Source organism: Eriocheir sinensis, chromosome 12, assembly GCF_024679095.1.
Source record: "Eriocheir sinensis breed Jianghai 21 chromosome 12, ASM2467909v1, whole genome shotgun sequence".
Lineage (NCBI taxonomy): Eukaryota > Metazoa > Arthropoda > Malacostraca > Decapoda > Varunidae > Eriocheir > Eriocheir sinensis.
The window spans coordinates 3,676,968-3,699,542 of NC_066520.1; the positions used below are offsets into that span (position 1 = coordinate 3,676,968).

Consider the following 22,575-nt stretch of genomic DNA (forward strand, 5'->3'; position numbering starts at 1 on the left):
GGTATTGGCACCTGTACTCTTCCTAGTATATGTAAATGATATGCCGGAAGGAGTAAACAGTTATATGAACCTGTTTGCAGACGATGCAAAACTGCCTAGACATATTAGAAACAGTAAAGACTGTGAAATTCTGCAAGATGACCTGAACAAGATTTGGAAATGGAGTATGAAATGGGAGATGGAATTCAATGTGAAGAAATGTCATGTAATGGAAATGGGAAAGAGTGAAGGGAGACCAAAATGGACATATAGAATGGGAGATGGAGAAATAGTAAAGAAATTGCAAGAAGAGAGAGATCTGGGAGTCACAATACAAGTTAATCTACAGCCTGAGTCATGTAAATAGGATATTGGGTGATACGTATAAAATGGTGAAAAATATAGGAGTAGCATTCCACTACATGAATAAGGATATGATGAAAAAGTTAATAACCACTATGATTAGACCAAAATTGGAATATGCAGAGGCGGTGTGGTCTCCCCATAAGAAGAAACACATAAAATATCTAGAAAGAATACAAAGAATGGCAACAAAACTGATTCCAGAAGTGGAGGGATTGACATATGAAGAAAGATTAAAGGTGATGGACTTACCAACACTGGAACAACGAAGAGAAAGGGGAGACCTAATACTAATTTATAAATTATTGAGCAAAATAGAAGATGTAGATAATGAGGAGTTACTACTAAAAGAAGGAATAAACACCAGGAACACAAGAGGACACAGTAAAAAATTGAAGAAAGGAAGATGCTTGAGAGACATAAAGAAATATAGCTTCCCGCAAAGAAATATAGAGGTTTGGAACAGACTAAGTGAGGATGTAGTATCGGCGAAGTGTGTGCAAAACTTTAAGGAAAAGTTGGACAGATACAGATACGGAGACGGGACCACACGAGCGTAAGCCCAGGCCCTGTAAAGCTACAACTAGGTAAATACAACTAGGTAAATACACCCGTAGACGCGGGTGTATTAGCATTCCTTCTGATTTCTTCCTTCTCTGCAGGTTGTTTTGGCGATGATGGCGCTAATGGTGGTGGTCTTCCCTGCACCCTCCAGCCAGCTACTTTTCCGAATGAGGTTCCATGCCCCCAACGCTACTCATCATCGCCCACATTACTCGTAAGGATTCGTATAAGTGGTCAGTCAAAGTGGTAGTTGTAGGATAGTCACTGAACTAATTCACAGGTAGTACGCTGCCAAACCTAACCTTAAATATCAAAGTAAGGGCAGTCACCGCCTCCGCCTTCGTCGCATTGTTAGTAAGTTATTTCACCCGTTTGTGGAGCACATGAGAGAGAGTACGAGATCAGGGAGGTGACATAGTGTTCTTGATCGCTAACATCGTGTGAGAGCAACGATGTCCTTTGCAAGGAATTTATACAATTCAGTGTTTTTATTATAAAGTTAGTACTCGTGAATACTCTTTGGAGGATCCTTTAGAGCTGCATGATTTTCCGGGTGCTGAATTTTATGGAACTGATCATAGGTTTGTTGTTGCAACACTCAATTTTCTTAATAAGAATCTCGAGATCCAACAACACATTGTTTCATCTCGAAAGGCTGAATGACCTGGCATGTGCTCAGGAGTATGCACTGAGTCTCAAATCGGTTCAATGTGCTGAGCGCACTTGAGGACCCTGTAGAACTCTGGGATACCTTCAAACATGAAAGTCCTCTAGCTGCCAAGGAGTGCACAGGAGAGCCCGAGATATAGTACTGAATTTGCATCGGCGAAGATTTTGGAGAATATTGAGGAGAGTCGCACTGCCACAAATTCTGGGTATTGGGACCAATAAAGGGCTTTGTCAAGTAGGACTAAAGGTCTTCTGAGGAGAGACAAGGAGATGTATATCAGGGGTCTCGCTGAGAAAGTCGATGGCCATTTAAATGCAATTAACCTCCGACCTGCTTCCCGAGCCCTGAAGAAGCTCCACTCCAAGTCTCCTTCTCAGGTGATGGCTGCCTAGTGTCAGATATGGATGGGCAAAGAGCTCGTTCGGTTGAGTACTCTGAACAATTGTACACGGTGAACCTTCCAAGTGGGCAGCTTCCAATTGCTGGGTTGCAGGTGGCGTACGCTGATCCACCCATCGACAAAAGCCAAATCCTCCCTTGACAAGATCAGACAGGATGTGGCTAAGTTCTGGGTTGTAAAGGCACCTGGTATCATTAACATCAGTGCGGAGCTACTCAAAGCTGGAGGTGAGGCCATTATCTGCAAGTTGCATGCGGTCTTGACTGCCGTATATAAATCTGGTACCATTCCTCCTGACTGGAGGAGGGGGTTGGTCATCCCTATCTGGAAAGGGAAAGGGAACCGTCAGGACTGCAACAATTACCGTGTGGTACTACACAACTTAGTGTGCCAGGCAAGGTGCTTGCCCATCTATTGCTGATGCGAATTCGCAGCCAGCTGCTGAAGCTGCAGGGACCTGAACAGTGTGGGTACAAGTCTGGTAGGTCAAAAACTTAGAGATAGCATATATTTTATATATTCATATATGATATAACTCCTAAATTATATATATATATATATATATATATATATATATATATATATATATATATATATATATATATATATATATATATATATATATATATATATATATATATATATATATATATATATATATATATATATATATATATATATATATATATATATATATATATATATATATATATATATATATATATATATATATATATATATATATATATATATATATATATATATATATATATATATATATATATATATATATATATATATATACACACACACACACACACACACACACACACACACACACACACACACACACACACACACACATATATATATATATATATATATATATATATATATATATATATATATATATATATATATATATATATATATATATATATATATATATATATATATATATATATATATATATATATATATATATATATATATATACATGCATATATATATACATATATATATATATATATATATATATATATATATATATATATATATATATATATATATATATATATTATATATATATATTTTTTTTTTTTGTTTACGTCGTAGCCTGTTGCGCCGGTAGGCATATTCCTGGTGGGTCCCGTTGGTCGGCCCAAGGCTTCTTCCAGGTGGGGCCTGATGGTCGGCACAAGGCTTCTTCCAGGTGGGGCCTGATGGTCGGCCCACCCCGATCTGGCGCAGGAGAGTGTTTATAGTGGCGCCATCTTGCATTGGCTCATGCTGCCCCCGGAACCTGTTCTTGTTGATTCCTTGAACGGCTTCCTCTAAGTCCAGGTGCTGGGTGGTCTTCGGACAGCATGTGGGGTAGTTTTTAAGCCACTGCAGACTGAAAAAAATCCGAAAGAGTGGTAGCGTGAAGTTCGAACCCGCGTCCATCTCGATATATTGAGCCCATATATATATATATATATATATATATATATATATATATATATATATATATATATATATATATATATATATATATATATATATATATATATATATATATATATATATATATATATATATATATATATATATATATATATATATATATATATATATATATATATATATATATATATATATATATATATATATATATATACATATATGTACAGTCGACGATAGTGTCACGGTTTTCAGAATGTTTAGTCTGGTAGCAGTATCTGGCAACTATACCACGGTGGCGCATTCACTGGTGATGTTAGTGACTCGTTTCAGTGTGTATCGTGTGTGTGACAGTGAAATTATAATATTGTATAATATTATATTATATTATAATATAATGTAGTTAGAAATATACCAGATTACATGAATTCAATTTAGAAATGCGATAATGAATGTCTTCTACATGATGATGATGACGACGAGGTAAAACATCACGAACAGTCCGAAACACTTTCTTATTAAACTTTGAAAATACCGCGTGCAATGCTGTCCTTCACAGGGGCAGGCAGTAGTTCATGCTCCTTACCATCAAACAGCAAATAGGCTTGAGGGTCTGTTTAACTCGCAGCCTTAATTCCCGTTACTATAAAGCCTCAAAGACAGTTCAGGAGATCATTAAAAATCTAAAATCATTTCTCAGTGAAGATTACGTAATATCAAAGTATAAAAATACGTGTGTGTGTGTGTGTGTGTGTGTGTGTGTGTGTGTGTTGATCTCGGGGCGTCGCTGACTAGCTGACCCCTTCGTTTTTCGTTGATGGACAATGTCTCCCGTCCCCACCCAGTCCCTCTCTCTCTCTCTCTCCTATTTTTTTAGGTATTAAAAATTATACGTTTCCACAGCCACTGACGTGACACCTCAACTGCAGTGCCTGCGGACATAAGGGCTTTAATAGAATACCGCTGCTCCAGCCAAGGCCCGCGGTCGACGACGCCACCATGTGAACGTTTATAGCCTATTATTACGTATTAAAAAAATTATAAAGTCTGTCAGGAATTTTTTGTTTTTATTTAAAAGGCATAACAATCTCCCCTAATAAGTGCAGCATATTTTTAAATGTATCATAGTTTGATAAACAACTTAGAGTTGCTCTTGACTAAATTTGAACGAAACTAAAAGCTCGTGTCAAAATGTAGCGACAGAGCCTAAAGAAAAAATATTTATTAAGCGTTAGCGACGGGCACTTTTGATAAATATCTATCTTAAAATTATGTAGAGTGCACCTGTGACCACCAATCACCACAAAAGTACGATTTCGATAGGATATAATAATTTTCATGTCGCGTGGAGGGGTTGCCAGATGTCGCTTTCTGAACGAAACTTACTGGACAGTGTGTCACTACTCTCTATAGCCGACTGTACATATATATATATATATATATATATATATATATATATATATATATATATATATATATATATATATATATATATATATATATATATATATATATATATATATATATATATATATATATATATATATATATATATATATATATATATATATATATATATATATATATATATATATATATATATATATATATACATATTTATTTATTTATTTCAGACCGGAATTGTGCCAACGCCAAAACCAAAATCTCTTTCATCAATAGAAAATGTCAACACCTTGCTTTTTCTAATTCTTCCCGTGACATCTGGCACCTAGCTAAAAATATATCCACCAATTTCACTTCTTCCTCTTTCCCTCCTTTCCTTAACCCTGACGGGAGCACTGCCGTCTCATCTATCTCTAAGGCTGAACTCTTCAATCATACTTTCTGTAAGAACTCTACCCTGGACGATTCTGGGCATATTCCTCCTACTGATACCCCCTCTGACTCCTTTATGCCTGTTATTAGGATTCTTCATAATGATGTTTTCTATGCCCTCTTTAGCCTCAACTCTCAGAAGGCTTATGGACCTGATGGAGTGCCTCCTATTGTCCTTAAGAAACTGTGCTTCCGTGCTGACACCCTGCCTGGTCAAACTCTTTCGTCTCTGCCTATTAACATCTACCTTTCCTTCCTGCTGGAAGTATGCCTTTGTACAGCCTGTGCCTAAGAAGGGTGACCGTTCCAATCCCTCAAACTACCGACCTATAGCTTTACTTTCCTGTCTATCTAAATCTTTTGACTCAATCCTTAACCGGAAGATTCAAAAGCACCTTTCCACTTCTAACCTTCTTTCTGATCGCCAGTATGGGTTCCGCAAGGGCCGTTCTACTGGGGATCTTCTTGCTCTCTTAACTGACTCTTGGTCATCCTCTCTTAGCCGTTTCGGTGAAACTTTCTCAGTTGCGCTAGACATATGGAAAGCCTTCGATAGACTCTGGCACAAGTCTTTGGTTTCTAAACTGCCCTCTTTCGGGTTCTATCCCCCACTCTGTTCCTTTACCTCCAGTTCCATTTCCGGCCGTTCTATCTCTGCGTTGGTAGACGTTCACTGTTCTTCCCCTAAACCTATCAACAGTGGTGTTCCACAGGGATCTGTCCTTTCACCCACTCTCTTCCTGTTATTCATCAATGATCTTCTTTCCTTAACAAACTGTCCTGTCCAATCATACGCCGACGACTCCACTCTGCATTATTCAACTTCTTTCAATAGAAGGCCATCACAACAGGAAGTGCACGACTCCAGACTGGAGGCACCAGAACGCTCAACCTCAGACCTTGCTATCATTTCCGATTGGGATAGAAGGAACCTTGTGTCCTTCAATGCCTCAATAACTCAATTTCTCCACCTATCAAGTCGACACAATCTTCCAAACACCTATCCCCTATTCTTCGACAACACTCAGCTGTCACCTTCTTCAACACTAAATATCCTCGGTCTATCCTTAACTCAAAATCGCAACTGTAAACTTCATATCTCCTCTCTCGCTAAATCAGCTTCCTCGAGGTTGGGCGTTCTGTATCGTCTCCGCCAGTTCTTCTCCTCCGCACAGTTGCTATCCATATACAGGGGCCTTGTCCGCCCTCGTATGGAGTATGCATCTCACGTGTGGGGGGGCTCCAATCACACAGCTTTTCTGGACAGAGTGGAGTCTAAGGCTCTTCGTCTCATTAGCTCTCCTATTCCTACTGATAGCTTTCTACCTCTTAAATTCCGTCGCGATGTTGCCTCTGTTTCTATTTTCTATCGCTATTTTCACGCTGATTGCTCTTCTGTACTTGCTAACTGCATGCCTCCTCCCCTCCCGCGGCCCCGCCGCACACGACTTTCTATACTCATGCTCATCCCTGTACTGTCCAAACCCCTTAGGCAAGAGTTAAGCAGCATCTTCACTCTTTCATCCCTCACGCTGATAAACTCTGAAACAATCTTTCTTCACCTGTATTTCCTCCTGCCTACGACTTGAACTCTGTCAAGAGGAGGATATCAGGTCACCTCTCCTCCCGAAATTGACCTCTCTTTCGGCCACCTCTTTGGATTCTTTTTTAGGAGCAGCGAGTAGCGGGCTTTTTTTTATTATTGTTTCCTTTTTTTGTGTGCCCTTGAGATGTCCTTTGTTGTAAGAAAAAAAAAATATATATATATATATATATATATATATATATATATATATATATATATATATATATATATATATATATATATATATATATATATATATATATATAAATTGACCTCTCTTTTAGCTACTCTTTACTTTTATCTTTTATTGGAGCGGCGAGTAGTGTTTTTTTTTTTTTTTTACAAAGGAGGCAGCTTAAGGGCACAAAAAAAGAAAACAATAATAATAAAAAAAGTCCGCTACTCGCTGCTCCCAAAAAAGAATTAAAAGAGGTGGCCGAAAGAATTTCGGGAGGAGAGGTGTCCTGATACCCTCCTCTTGAAAGAGTTCAAGTCGTAGGCAGGAGGAAATACAGATGAAGGAAGATTGTTCCAGAGTTTACCAGCGTGAGGGATGAAAGAGTGAAGATGCTGGTTAACTCTTGCATAAGGGGTTTGGACAGCGTAGGGATGAGCATGAGTAGATAGTCGTGTGCAGCGGGGCCGCGGGAGGGTGGGAGGCATGCAGTTAGCAAGTTCAGAAGAGCAGTCAGCGTGGAAATATCGATAGAAGATAGAAAGAGAGGCAACATCACGGCGGAACTTAAGAGGTAGAAGGCTATCAGTAAGAGGATTAGAGCTGATGAGACGAGGAGCCTAAAGTGACACTGACACTTGCACGACTTTGTGGCACGCATTGCCACGAACTGTGTCGTGGCAATGCGTGCCATTTTGGTGGCACGCAGCGGGAGGCTCCCGCACTGTTCCCGCACTGTTCACGACGACTTCACACACTGTTCACGCATAGGTTACGAATGCGCGCCCAATAGTGCCCACATTGACACGAACTGGCACGACGTATTTACGCATAGTTTACGCACTGTTCGCGCAAAGTTTACGCACTTCCCGCATTGGCCCGACGAGTTTGCGCTATTCGGAGGCCGTCGTGGCGATTTGGGCACGCCATATAAAAAGGGGGCCTCCCCACCCCTGGCGTCATTTTTGGATTGCCTTTGGAAGAGACAACATGCTGAATTCCACAGACAGCGTCGTAGCAGAGAAGAGAAGATGCCTATACCTGGCGGCTGCTCTAGCCATTGTTGAAGAGCAGCAGAAAAGGGTGCAAGAGGCAGAAGATGAAGAAAAGGCAACCCCACCTCGAAGAAGGACACCAAGGAAAGTGTGGGTCAGGAAATGGTTGGCCAGAAGACAGGAGTTTGGACAGTATGACACGCTACTGACTGAACTCCACAAGGAAGATCCAAGGGGCTACAAGAATTACCTCAGAATCACACCTGACCTGTTCCAAGAGATGGTTGAGAAGTTAACCCCTCGCCTCCAGAAACAGTCCACCTTCATGAGGAACCGCTTCCAGTTGGACTCAAGCTGGCTGCCACCCTCCGCTTCCTAGCCACTGGAAATTCCTATCCAAGTCTGCAGTTCAGCTTCAGGGTTGAAGCAAGTACAATCTGCAAGTTTATACCCAAGGTGTGTCAAGCCATCATCGCGGTCTACAAGGACGAAGTGCTCCGCTGCCCCAAAACTGAAAAGATGTGGAAGGAAGTTGCTGCCAAGTTCAGCTCCAGATGGAACTACCACAACTGTCTGGGAGTTGTAGACGGCAAGCACATCGCCATGAAAAAGCCACCCAATGCTGGTTCAAAATACCATAACTACAAGGGCTTCCACAGCATTGTACTGATGGCAGTGGCAGATGCTGGCTACAAGTTCCTGTATGTGGATGTTGGGGCAGAGGGTGGTGCATCGGATGGAGGAACATGGAGTAACTGCTCCCTGCATGATGCTGTAGAAGACCACAGAGCTGGAGTGCCTCAACCAGAACCGCTTCCTAATGATGATAAGCCAGTGCCCTATCACTTCGTAGGGGATGACGCCTTCGCACTCCGAACCTGGATGATGAAACCATTCTCCCACCGATCACAGGTCCATCGAGAACGCATACACAGCTACAGATTGTCTCGTGCCCGTCGTGTTGTGGAGAATGCCTTTGGAATCTTGTCTCACAGGTTCCGTTGCTTGACAACAATGCAGCAGCACCGACAACATCAACCTGATCACCATGTGCGCCTGTGTCCTACACAACCTCCTCCTCATCAGATACCCACATGCAATTCCAGAAGTGGACCGCGAAGATCCGGACACATATGATCTGATCCCTGGTAGATGGAGACTCGACCAGCAGCTGCTGGGGCTGATGCCTCTACCAGGCCACCATTCAGCGAGGGAGGCGAAGGATCAGCGAGACTACCTGTCACATTACTACATGTCCCCTGCTGGTGCCGTCCCTTGGCAAGAAAGAATGGTATCCCCATGAGCTGCATCTATATTTGTACCACTATTGAAATAAAATCTTTCTCGTTTATTTTTCTTTTCTTTTCCTTTTTGGTGTCTCTTTTATTTGTGGCTAACTTTATTTTAATGTGAAAATGAAAACAAGTGTTTTAAAGTAGTCAACTTTATTAACATGAAAACAACAAACAACATTTTCAAAGTGTCTCACTCAGTGTCCTTGCTGATGCTGGGACCGCTGCCTGGGGATACACGGTGGACTTTCGGGGTGTTAAGGTCCTTGGAGGTGAAGGGGGTTGAGGGTGAACTCCTCTCTAGGATGCTGCCTACCGACCCTGGGCCCTGGGGTCAGGCCCGGGAAGCTGGGTGATGTCACAGGTGTCTTTAAGATGACTGACGGCGACACTAAATGGGTTGGTGATGGCGACTGGACAAGAGTCGCTGACGGGGCAGGTGGCATCCGTGGTTCCCACTCAGTGGTCCGTGTCCAGGACGACTGGCCTGAAGACTGGGAGGCCAGTGGTGGCTGGGGCGGCAACAAGGGTTGAGGTGCTGGCTGACTTGCTGGAGGTTGCTGCTGCTGCTGCTGCTGTGGCGGTGCCTGCCAGGTGGCCGGTTGAGGGGGGTGCCAGAACTGCTGCTGCTGAAGGGGCTGCCAGGGTTGCTGCTGCTGTGGGCCTTGCCAGATCATGGGTGGTTGTTGCTGTGATTGCTGGAAGAGCGGACGCCGCTGCCTGTAACGGTGGACCAGGTTGAGGCAGTCAATCTGGAACTCGTGCCAGGATTCCTCCGGGATGCCCTGCATGTGCCCTTCCAGCAGGCACACGAAATCATGGACGATCTTCTGGTGGCCGGTGTAGGAGTGGCTGGCGCCCTGGGAGTCTGCTTTGGAGAGGATCTGAAACATACAGACATTGGCACCAGTTAGTACAGCATTTGATTGCATCATATTGCACATGTCATGTCAAGAGAAATGGAACAAACTGGAATACAATCTACAACTAGTGACATTGGGATTCTCACCTGCCTGACAGCTTCACTGAGGTCAATGTGGGTGACCCCCGATGTGGTGGTAGTGACGGCGGTTGTGGTGGCTGTCTCTGTTGTTGGGGGCCTGGACCGCTTCCCCTTGCCCTTGCCTGTTGTAGTAAATGCCTGGCTCTGGGACCCTGTAGACTGGACATCATTATCCTCATCGTCGCTGCTCGTCACTGTGGCTGACTCGGGGACAGCAAACTGCTCACTGGGGACTGTCTTTCCCTGAACGATGTGCTGTGTTAAGAAACTCCAAGTCTCCATGATCTCGTCGTCACGGGCACTCCTCTCAGGCTGGCTTGCCCCACTCTTCTTCTCCTTCTTCAAGATCTTCCCCACCCTGGTGCGCATGTTCTCGTAGTGCTTCTTGCATTGCGGACCAGTGGCAGGGGGATTCAGCTGCTCTCTGACTCGGTTCCACAGGCTGTTCTTGGTCGCCACGTTAAGCCACTCCTTTTGCTTCTTGTCATACAGCTGGGGGTATTCCTTGATGAGGTCAGCCAACCCCCTCTCCCCCTCATCTGTCCAGCGGTATTCAGGGATTTCCTTCTTGGATACCCGGACCCGCTTCTTCTGCTGCCGGGTAGCCTCTTCCTCACTGGATGGCTGTCTCTGGGTGTCAAGTGTATCCTGCTGTGTCTCAGGGATGCCATCGACACTTGATATGGATGACTGGAGGGACTTATCTCTCTCAGCGGTCTCTGGCTCTGGATCTGCTCCAATATTTTCTGGCCTGTCGGCTTGTGGCCTTCTCTGCTTTGCTCTTCCACCTATTTGTTTCGTCTTCGGCATGTTGTCTGCTTGCTGGCAAGTTGTGGAATGGCGAGAAGTGGCTATTATATACCCCCGCATTGACGCGAGCGACACTGTTGCGCAATAGTTGCGCAATAGTCGTGAACTACTCGCAAACTCGTCGTGAACTGCTCGTGCCAAGCGCAAACTGTTCGTGAAGTGCGTGAACTAGTCGTGAACTGTTCGTGCCATCAAGGCGTGAAGTACACGTGACCGTGTCAGGGGTAACGCACGACCATGCTGCGACGCGCACCAATGCGTAAACATGTCGCAAACTTGTCGTGAACAGTTCGTGAACAGTTCGTGAACAATGCGTGGCAGGTCGTGCATGTCGTGGCATGGCGCGCACTGGCACGCACTGGTGCGCATCCTCCTGCATTGTCCCGCACTGTTCGCGACAAGTTCACGAACAGTTTGCGCATAGTTAACGAACCCGTCACGAAAAATTTGTCGTGCCAAAATTTTAAACATTTCAAAATTTTCGTCCCGACATGTGATGCAGTCACGACGAGTTTCCGAAAACTTCACGCGAGTTTACGACTAGTTTGCGCATTGGCACGACCGAGTTCGTGCCAATGCGTGCCTTAGACTCCACTCTGTCCAGAAGAGCTGTGTGAGTGGAGCCCCCCCACACGTGAGATGCATACTCCATACAAGGGCGGACAAGGCCTCTGTATATGGATAGCAACTGCGCGGGGGAGAAGAACTGGCGGAGACGATACAGAACGCCCAACTTCGAGGAAGCTGATTTAGCAAGAGAGAAGATATGAAGTTTCCAGTAGAGATTTTGAGTTAAGGATAGACCGAGGATGTTTAATGTTGAAGAAGGTGACAGCTGAGTGTTGTCGAAGAATAGGGATAGGTGTTTGGAAGATTGTGTCGAGTTGATTGGTGGAGAAATTGAGTTTTTGAGACACTGAAGGACACAAGGTTCCTTCTGCCCCAATCGGAAATGATAGCAAGGTCTGAGGTTAAGCGTTCTGCAGCTTCCAGTCTGGAGTCGTTGTTGTCGTTGTTGCCCTTGAGGCGTGTCCTTTGATGTATATATATATATATATATATATATATATATATATATATATATATATATATATATATATATATATATATATATATATATATACACACACACACACTTAAATATTTAGTTAACAATTCAGTCAAAACTAACATGGATTCAGAATCAGTTTGGGTGGACGTTTACAAAGGGAAAGAAAAACTAACTCTATGAGTTCTGTACAGGCCACCTAACTTTAACAGGCAGGACACGATTATATTACTACAGGAGATTGACAGAGCGAGTAGGAGTAGAAATGTCTGCGTAATTGTGGACTTTAATTATAGGAATATAGACTGGGAAGACCTAGTGGCTGACCTGGAAGCCGAGTATTTTCTTGAAGTTATACAAGATAATTTCCTTAAGCAGGTAGTTACTGAGTCTACCAGAGGAGATAACATATTAGACTTAGTCCTAATCAAAAATGGGAAATTGCTACGTGAGTTGGAGGTGGGCGGAGAGTTAGGAAATAGTGACCACAGAACGGTTCGTTTTCATCTTAGACTGGGGGGTAACCCGCGAACCAAACCCAGTGTTAGTGCCAGATTTTAGAAGAGCAAATTACGAGGGGCTTCGGAGACATCTTGAAAGGGTAAACTGGGATAATTTAGGGATTTATGAGGGCCAGAACTGCGGATTGGAGAGCCAGGAGAACCAGGTAGAAATGTCTTACAATAATTTAGTTAGAGTAATAGTAGAGGGGCAAAGACAGCATATACCACAGCGAACACTTAGAAAAGACAACAATGACCCTAAGTGGATGACTCGTGGACTAAAACACGAGATAGGGTTAAAGAAGGGAATTTATCAGAAAATAAAGAATGGTGAAACACATCTCAGGGGCCGGTACGTCGAACTATCTAGATTAGTTAAGAAAAACATCAGGATAGCAAAAAGGAACTATGAGATCAAAGTAGCAAATGAGGCGAAAAGTAATCCTAAGGGCTTTTTTCAGATGTATAGAACAAAAACACGGGAGAAAATTGGACCGCTGAAAACAAGCACAGGGGAGCTAGTAGAAACTTACGAAAATATGGGCACATTGTTGAACGACTACTTCCTTTCAGTATTCACACAGGAGGATCGAACGACTATACCGGAAAGGGTTCAGGTGTACGAGGGCGGGGAAGGCGATAAATTGAGGGATATAATCATTACCAGGCAAGTAGTTCAGGATGAGATAGATAAGCTTAAGAAGAACAAGTCGCCAGTTCCTGACTGGATATTTCCGAGGGTATTAAAGGAATTAGGTAATGTACTCAGTGACCCACTAACCGACATCTTTAAGATGTCGGTAAATACTGGGTATGTGCCAAGCCTATGGAAAGTAGCTAATGTGACGCCGATTTTCAAAAAGGGGGACAGGTCAGTTGCTTTAAACTATCGCCCAATTAGCTTAACATCGGCTATAGGCAAGATGCTGGAGTTCATAATACCCAGGAACATTCGGGAGCATCTAGAGACACATAGCTTAATTCACGACTCGCAGCATGGGCTCACGAAAGGTAGGTCATGCCTCACCAATCTCTTGTCCTTCTACAATAAAGTATTTGAAGGGGTAGATAGAGATGAAAATTATGATGTAATATATCTTGATTTTAGTAAAGCGTTTGACAAAGTTCCTCACCAACGACTGTTGCTTAAATTACAGGCTCACGGAGTAGAGGGTAAAGTTTTGAACTGGGTCAAGGCGTGGCTTAGCAATATGAGAAAGAGTGCAAATCAATGGTAAAAGATCTGACTGGGGATGTGTTACGAGTGGGGTCCCACAAGGTTCAGTATTAGGTCCACTTTTGTTTATTATTTATATCAGTGACTTAGATACATAAATTAGTAGTGATGTCAGTAAGTTTGCAGATGATACCAAGATCGGTAGAGTAACTGAGTCGGATCAGGACGCTAGTATTCTCCAGGGTGAACTAAACAGATTGTATGACTGGGCGGATAAATGGCAGATGGAGTTCAATGTAGGGAAGTGCAGTATTCTGAGTGTAGGTAGGAACAACCCCTCACATAACTATTGCTTAAATGATACTCTCATAAGTAGGTCTGGGTGCGAGAGGGATTTAGGCGTCTTAGTGAGCTCTGATCTCCGTCCAAGGGCACAATGCATTCAAGCTAGAAATCGAGCAAATAGGGTACATGGATTTATTTCAAGGAGCGTAAGCAACAGAGGCGCCGAAGTCCTCCTCAAACTATATTTAGCATTAGTTAGACCTCATCTTGACTATGCGGTTCAGTTCTGGTCACCTTACTATAGAATGGATATCATAATGTTAGAATCGGTGCAGAGGAGGATGACTAAGATGATTCAGGGGTTGAGAAACTTGCCATACGAGGAAAGACTCAAACAGTTAAACTTGCATTCTCTAGAAAGGCGAAGGGTGCGTGGAGACATGATCGAAGTTTATAAATGGATGAAGGGCTTTAATAAGGGAGACATTCATAATGTTGTGTTGGTAAGAGAACCGGGTAGGACACGAAGTAATGGGTTTAAACTGGATAAATTCAGATTCAACAGGGACATAGGCAAAAATTGGTTTACAAACAGGGTAGTGGATGAGTAGAATAGGCTTAGCAGTCATGTGGTGAGTGCCAATACAATTGTCACATTCAAAAATAGATTAGATAAATTCATGGACAGCGATATTAGGTGGGGTTAGATGCACGGGAGCTACACGGGAGCTTAGGTTCAGGGGAGCTGCCTCGTACAGGCCTACCGGCCTCTTGCAGACTCCTGTATTCTTATGTTCTTATGTAAGAAGAAGAAAAGACTTGAGCACCTCAACTGCTAAGTCCCTCCTCTCCCTCCTTTAACTGACAACACAAGAATCACATATATGGCCCATTGCATCCGAATGCCATGCAAATACATTCAACAAACCTGTAAACTTATTTATGTGAAATGTCAACTATATTAGCCTTTCTTTTCCCATCTTACCTCTCGTTATTGCGATGACTGACTGCGTCTCGCGTTCTTGCTACATTCTCTCGTTCTATAGTTCCTGTACATACCAGTCATTTAATAATACTTTACCAATCATATACTCACCTTAATATATATTAACCTTTCACGTTCCAGTATCTTGTCTAAGAAAAAAAAACTTTCTCAAGAAAATCCACAAATGACCCCATTTTCATTAAACGAAGCGCTGCTTCTCTCATATTTTGGCACTCTAATTATAGTGGACAAAGCATACAGGTAATGATAATTTAGCCTCCATTGTTGAGTAGCTGTCATAAGTATCTAAAAAGTTCCTAATACTATAATAGCACAATTATCTATTCATCATCATCATTTCATCGACGCCTGCTCCTAGGAGCTCCCACCAGGGGATGGCCACGGCAGAAGAGCTTCCAACTTTCTCTATCCAGACACTCCCTCCTTGCCTGCTCAAAGTTTACAATTATCTATTAAATAAGATAACAGACTTCAGGCTTCAGGTGTTTACTTGTGACAGTTTTTTTTATAACCTTGTCATGTAGTTATAGTCTTCATAGTCACTGCTCAAAATAATAATATAAATAACCTCATTACTGTGGATTGCATGATGGTATATAGGGAGTAGGTAGGAAGACACCTACCGAAACGGGCGCAAGCCACTTCCGGTGAGGTTTATACGGGAAGCAAGGAGGGTGCTGCAAGCCCACCGAAGACCCTTCCCGTGTCCTCCCTTTCATTTTCCCTATTGTCTCATTAACGCCATAGAGTAGTTCAGCATGCTCTCTAAAAGACAAATCATCTTTATTATTTCACTACACACGCAACACACACACCATTTCCCCGAAATTTATCAAAATTCAAAATGGATAAACATGACACAGCCTCGGGGTCCCCGTCTGGGGGGGGGGAAGGGAGTGCACAAATGCCCCCAGAGCGGACTCTCCCCCTTGGCTCTCGACCTTAAAGATGTCTTGATAGCTCCTCAAACTCCTTGTTTATTAACTTCTGCAACATTCGCTGTCTTCGTTCCACTTTTCATTTTGTAGAACACCACCTCTCCCCCTCTAAACCTCACCTTCTCTTCCTCACCGAAACACAGTTTTCTTGGGTAACTGAGAGTAATCTCTACTTTGTTCCCTCTAAATATCTCTTTCATAAATTTCGATCAAAAGCTGGATGTTGGGTCTACGTGCGCATAGACATCACTTGTTCTCTTGCCCACGACCTTGATTCTTCTGAGTTTCCACCATCTGGCTAAGGCTTAATTGTCACTGTTGCTAAATACGTCTGTGGTGTTTAGCTATCACCTTACTGTACTAGTAACAATGTAAAATTCTTTGATAATTTGAACTCTAAAGGGGAGCACATTTTGACTCATTCTCACTTCGCTGAAATCTCCATCCTAGGAGATTTCATTGTTCATCAACAGGTTTGACTTTCATACTCTTTCACTTTGCTCTCCTCAATGATCCAGAGGAGTTGGTTCAGCACCCTACACGTATTCTCGACCGCTTTTGAGACACGTCCAACATTCTTGACCTTTTCCTAAACTCAAACCCTTCGGCTTACTCTGTTACACTGTTCTCTCCGTTATGCTTCACCGATCACAACATTATTTTTGTATTCTGTCCTATCGCTCCTGTACATCCTCGGGACCAACAAAAAAGGCGGAGCTTCTGGCATTTCGCTTCACCTCGATGGGACGACCTGAGAATGTACTTTTCCGATTTCCTGTGGAAGGTTTATTGCTTCCAAGAGAAAAAACCCTCTGTGTGTGCCAGGCGCATCACAGAGGTGATTGTCTCTGGAATGGAGGCACATATTCCACGTACTTTCTCTGCTCCTCATGATAAAAAGCCTTTGTTTAATTACGCTTGTTCTCCTTCTATCAAGGATAGAGAGGCGGTTTACAAAAGGTACCATACTCTTCGCACTCCTGCTAATCACGATATATACATTTCCGCCCGGAATCGTGCCAAATCTATTCTCCAACTAACCAAAAACCCTTTCATTAATGGAAAGTGCCGCAACCTTGCATCCTATAATTCTTCCGGAGACTTCTGGCATCTAGCCAAAAATATCTCCTCCAGTTTCACATCTTCCTCTTTCCCTCCTCTCCTTAACCCTGACGGCAGCACCGCCGACTCATCTATCTCTAAAGCTGAACTCTTCTCTCAAACTTTCTATAAAACTCCACTCTGGACGATTCTGGGCATATTCTTCCTACTCATCCTCTCTCTGACTTCACTGTGCCTGTTATGATGATCCTTAAGAATTACGTTTTCTATGCTCTCTCTGGCCTCAATCCTCAGAAGGCCTGAAGAAGTGCTTCCTATTGTCCCTAAAAACTGTGCTTCCGTGCTGACATACTGCCTGATCAAACTCTTGCGTCTCTGCCTGTCAAAATCTTTCTTTCCTTTCAGCTATTTGTACGCCTACATACAGCCTGTGCCTAAGAAGACTGACCGCTCCAATCCCTCGAACTACCGTCCTATAGCTTTACTTTCCTGTCTTTCCAAAGCTTTTGAATCAATCTTTAACCGGGAAATTCATAAGCACCTTTCCACTTATGATCTTCTATCTGATCACTAGTATGAGTTCCGCAAGGGGCGTGCTACTGGTGATCTTACTTTCTTAACTGAAACGTTCTCAGTTACGCTAGACATATTGGAAAATTTCGATAGAGTTTGGCATAAGTCTTTGCTTTCTAAACTACCCTCCAACGGTTTTTATCCCTCTCCCTGTACCTTTATCCCCAGTTTCTTTTCCGGCCATTATGTCCCTCCTGTGGTAGACGGTCACTGTTCTTACCCTAAACCTATCAACAGTGGTGTCCCACAAGGCTCTCCTTATATTATTTATCAATGAACTTTCCACAACAAATTGCACCATTCACTCGTACGCTGATGACTACTCTGCATTATTCAACTTCTTTCAACAGAAGACCCTTTCCAGAATTGGGGCTGCAGAATGACGATTAACCTCAGACCTTGCTATCATTTTTGATTGGGGCAAGTGGAGCCTGGTGTACTTCAGCACCTCAAAAACTCAATTTCTTCACCAATTAACTCGACACAATCTTCCAAACACCTATCCCCAATTCTTCGATAACACTCAGCTGTCACCTTCTACACTAAACAACCTCGTCCTATTCTTAACTCAAAATTTCAACTGAAAACTTCACATCCCTCTCCTACTAAATCAGCTTCCCTGAGGTTGGGCGTTCTGTATCGTCCCTGCCAGTTCTTCTCCAGCGCACAGATGTTTTCCATATATAAGGGCCTTGTCCGCCCTCGTATGGAGTACGCATCTCATGTGTGGTGGGTTCCACAAACACAGCTGTCTTGGCCAGAGTAGACTCTAAGGCTCTTCGTCTCATCAGCTCTCCTCCTCTTACTGACAGTCTTCTACCTCTTAAATTTCGCCGCCATATCGCCTCTCTCTCTATCTTCTATCGATATTTTCATGCTGACTGCTCTTTTAAACTTGCTAACTGCATACCTTCCATCTTTTCGTGGCCCCGCGGTAGTGCGGTAGTATCGCATCACAAAAAAAGTACCGCATTACCGCAATACCGCAAACTTCCTGAAAATACCGCACTACCGCGAACCGCACTAAAAAACCTGCGGTACTTTTTGCGGTACTTAGAAAATTTGCATTTGCAGCGCGGCATGCTCACATTTTTTTTTTTTTTTACAGTGCATCGGACTCAATCAATCAGTATCAGTCATCAGAATCATTGATTCAATCATTCTGACTTTTCAGTTATTGTTCAAAATTAAATACTAAATGAATAACTCAGAGTAAATCTGTTCGTCACTCAACCCAAGGCGGCGCGCCATGACTGCCTCTGACGATGACTGTACATAGCAGTGTATAACAGTACAAGCAAGCACTAACATGATAGCCGCTCAATCTCATGTTCCGTACATTTTTTTTCTTTAATGTATAACATTGACCATAGTTTTTAACTTCACTGTAACTTCTCTCTCTCTCTCTCTCTCTCTCTCTCTCTCTCTCTCTCTCTCTCTCTCTCTCTCCTATGTAGCCAAGATCAATATTGTTCGATGATAATAATAATAATAATAATAATAATAATAATAATAATAATAATAATAATAATAATAATAATAATAATAATAATAATAATAATAATAATAATAATAATAATAATAATAATAATAATAATAATTTATCATTATTATTATTATTATTATTATTATTATTATTATTATTATTATTATTATCATATCCTCGTTGAAATTTCCACGTGGTTTCTTCGCTGAGGCCTGAGACGCAAGAGCTTAGAACGTTCCCACGGTCGGTGTCTCGCTATTACCAGTTGATGTGTTTTGTCTTAATATGTTGGACAGTTTGAATAATGTTTCACTTCCTGTCTTAACTTTCCTATATTAGTATTCTTTCGTTTTCGCTCAAACGCCGTTTCCGAGAATTCCTTCCCTTCCCCGCACCACCCTTCCTTCCTTCCTTCCTTCCCACCCCTCATTTCCTCCTCTCACATGACGCTGATCTCCTCCCCCCACTTCCCTGTCCCCTCCCTCCTTCCTCGGAAAGTTGCATTCCCTTCCCTCCCCCTCCTTCCCTTCCCGTCCTCTACTCCCCTGTCCCCCCCCTTACCTCCCTCTCTCCCTCCCCCAGTCCTTTATTTTTTTTTGTATCACAAGTTATTAGTTCGTCAATGGATAGCCAGGATAGGCACTGAAGTATTTTGTTTTATATTGTCTAGTGACTACCGCAGTACCGCACACCGCGTACCGCACTGGGAATGAATAAAACTGGGACCGCACTACCGCAACCGCACTACGGAAAAAGTACCGCACTACCGCAACCGCATTACTGATTTTTCAGTACCGCGCCCACCTCTGCAGACCCCTTTTACAAGAGTTAACCAGCATCTTCGTTCTTTCATGCCTTACACTGGTAAACTCTGGAACAGTCTTCCTTCGTCTGTATTTCATCCTGCCTATAACTTGACCTCTTTCCAGAAGAGTGTATCAAGATTCCTTTTCACCCGAAATTGAACTCTCTTTTGGCCACTCTACTTTCATCTTTTATAGGAGCAGCGATAAGCGGGAACTTTTTTTTTTATACATTCTTTTTTGTTGCCCTTGAGTTGCTTCCTCTAAGCTACTGTTAAAAAAAATAATGTTATTGGCAAGCAGATAATTAACAATAAATACTGATTTTTCTTTCTCTCGTGTGCGTGTGTGTGTGTGTGTGTGTGTGTGTGTGTGTGTGCACAGGAGTTACTGGCGTCGAAGCAACCACAGGCAAAGGCTCCGGAGACGGAGACGTTATGGCTGAAGCCTCAAGGTGGTACCGACGATGATAGCAAACCAAGTCGATGACGATGATGTGACGCCGTTCGTCTCATAACAGCCGGAGAAGAGACGTGTAAGCCAACAAGTAGGCCTTACAGCATACTTATAATGCCTCATCCCTTATAACAGAAAAAAATATCATAATCCTTTATGCTTATAGCCTTATAAGTTTTGTATGCATTAAATGTAATTATTCAAAAATGGTTTCACTTCTTACATTTCTCCATGTTACACACACATACATACATACATACATACATACATACATACATATATATATATATATATATATATATATATATATATATATATATATATATATATATATATATATATATATATATATACATATTTTGTTAAAAGTGATGGCTAGGTAGGCGTTTATTATTTTCTTCAATGTACTTTCTTTTTGTCTTAGTAGTGTTCTATTCTCTCTTGCTAGGAGTTGTATGACTTCGCCGTAGCTAGTCATTTGGCTGGATCCGGATTTCGGGTTCTTAACCCTTCCTCAGCAGCTAGTAGAGAGATGTTCCTTCCCCTGGTGTTGAGGTGAGAATGGTAAGTGGATGGCGCGCGGCTCCTTTAAAAGCTGCAGCCTCGCTGCTACTCTCCTCTGGGCGGGACGCTGACTGGCTCGTCCCGCGTCCCTCGTGCGCGTGCATCGATGATTGATGGCTGCCTGTTTGTCGGCGCATGCTCGGTAGGGCCTGTAGGTCCTCAGCCTGGATGTTGAGTTTTGGCTTGAGTTCTTGTATGTACAAGGCCTCCAATATTGGAAGTCGTCGCCTATCCTGGCAGGTATCCAGAATTTCTATGTTTTCTTCCAGGGTGTTTCTTGTTATTGTCTCTCCGTGTTCTTCTCGAAGGTGTTTTTGGGGGGCTCCGGCAGATAGATGGAATGTAAGTCGCCGAGACAGCCTCATTGTCGTCATGCCGATATACGAAGAGGAGAGGACTTCGCAGTTTCCTCTTGTGCAGTTGAACCTGTATATGACGTCAGACTTCTGGGTTGTCTCTTTATCCGGGCGGGTATTGTTTTTCAGTAGTAGGTGGCTTGTTTTCTTGTTTTTGTAGTATATTCGGAGGCTGATCTTCTTCTCCTGGTTTGTGGGTTTTAGGTTGCGGTGCACCATCTGCATGCCTCATGATCCTTTCTTCTTCCTTGTGTGCTGTCGAGAAGAATGCTCAGTAGAAGATGGTAATTTCTTGCTTCTTTTCTGTTGTTTTTGGATTGTACCAGCTATCCATGATCTTCTTGGTGTGGCGGTTGATTTCAATCTCGCTGAAGCCGTTATTGAGTAGAACTTGTGTTGAGCGCTCTATTTCGCTGTGTACTTGTTGCCATGTGCTGCAGTGAGTGAGTGCCCTTCTGACATATGTGCCGATTGTCGAATCTTTGTATCTTTGTGGACACACTCCTTCCATTGAGGCAGTGTCCGGGGTTTGTGGGCTTGACGAATATTCTGTGTTGAAGAATTGCTCTTCTTGCTTTACGAGTTTGTCCAGGAATGGGATGGAGTTGTTGACGCTCTTTTCTATTGTCAGCTTGAGGCCGGAAATTTCCTGTAGGCAAAGTCTGAGCCGCTCGGCGTCGTCGTCATTCTCGGTCTTGATGAATATGTCATCTATGTAGCGGCAGTATATATCTGGTTTGTCGAGCTTCTTGAATACTTCTTCTTCGACGCAGCCCATGAAGAAGTTTGCCAGTAATACTCCGAGGGGTGAGCCCATGGCTACTCCGTCAATCTGGCAGTACTTGTTTCCGCGTGGGCAGGTGAATGGAGCTTCTTTTGTGCAGCATTCCAGGAGATCTCGTAGGACGGCTTCAGGGCAACTCTAACACCCCCATCGACATCCCTGAAGCCGTCCTACGAGATCTCCTGTAATGCTGCACAAAAGAAGCTCCATATATATATATATATATATATATATATATATATATATATATATATATATATATATATATATATATATATATATATATATATATATATATATACCTCTTGACCTCCCCCCCCTACTCCTGCCTATCCTGCCTAGCTGTCTCATGAGCAAAATAATCATTCAGTACTCAGTTTACTCAGTTTGAAGAGTTATATATATATATATATATATAT

General features: G+C 42.7%; 1 protein-coding gene and 1 long non-coding RNA gene across 2 annotated transcripts in view; one reads left to right on the forward strand and one right to left on the reverse strand.

Annotated features, from left to right (window-relative positions):
- The window catches only part of LOC126997309 (uncharacterized), an 84,233-nt gene extending 63,650 nt beyond the window's left edge, over positions 1-20,583 (forward strand). The window contains exons 3-4 of the long non-coding RNA XR_007752001.1: positions 1,005-1,120; positions 20,381-20,583. This is a non-coding gene — a long non-coding RNA (uncharacterized LOC126997309). The remainder of the gene's footprint in view (positions 1-1,004; positions 1,121-20,380) is intronic.
- On the reverse strand, positions 9,042-11,627 carry LOC126997308 (uncharacterized). Its single transcript, XM_050858311.1, has 2 exons — positions 10,312-11,627; positions 9,042-10,186 (listed from the first exon to the last, which is right to left on the reverse strand). Exons 1-2 carry the CDS (start codon positions 11,173-11,175, stop codon positions 9,560-9,562), a joined length of 1,491 nt encoding a protein of 496 aa, XP_050714268.1. The 5' UTR covers positions 11,176-11,627; the 3' UTR covers positions 9,042-9,559.
- Positions 20,584-22,575: the final 1,992 nt, after the last annotated feature.

Excerpts from the sequence above, each read along its gene's own strand:
- LOC126997308 (XM_050858311.1), bottom strand. The coding sequence starts at position 11,175 with ATGCGGGGGTATATAATAGCCACTTCTCGCCATTCCACAACTTGCCAG. Across the intron at positions 10,187-10,311 it reads TCAGTGAAGCTGTCAGGCAG|ATCCTCTCCAAAGCAGACTC; the intron begins GTGAGAATCCCA and ends TGTATGTTTCAG.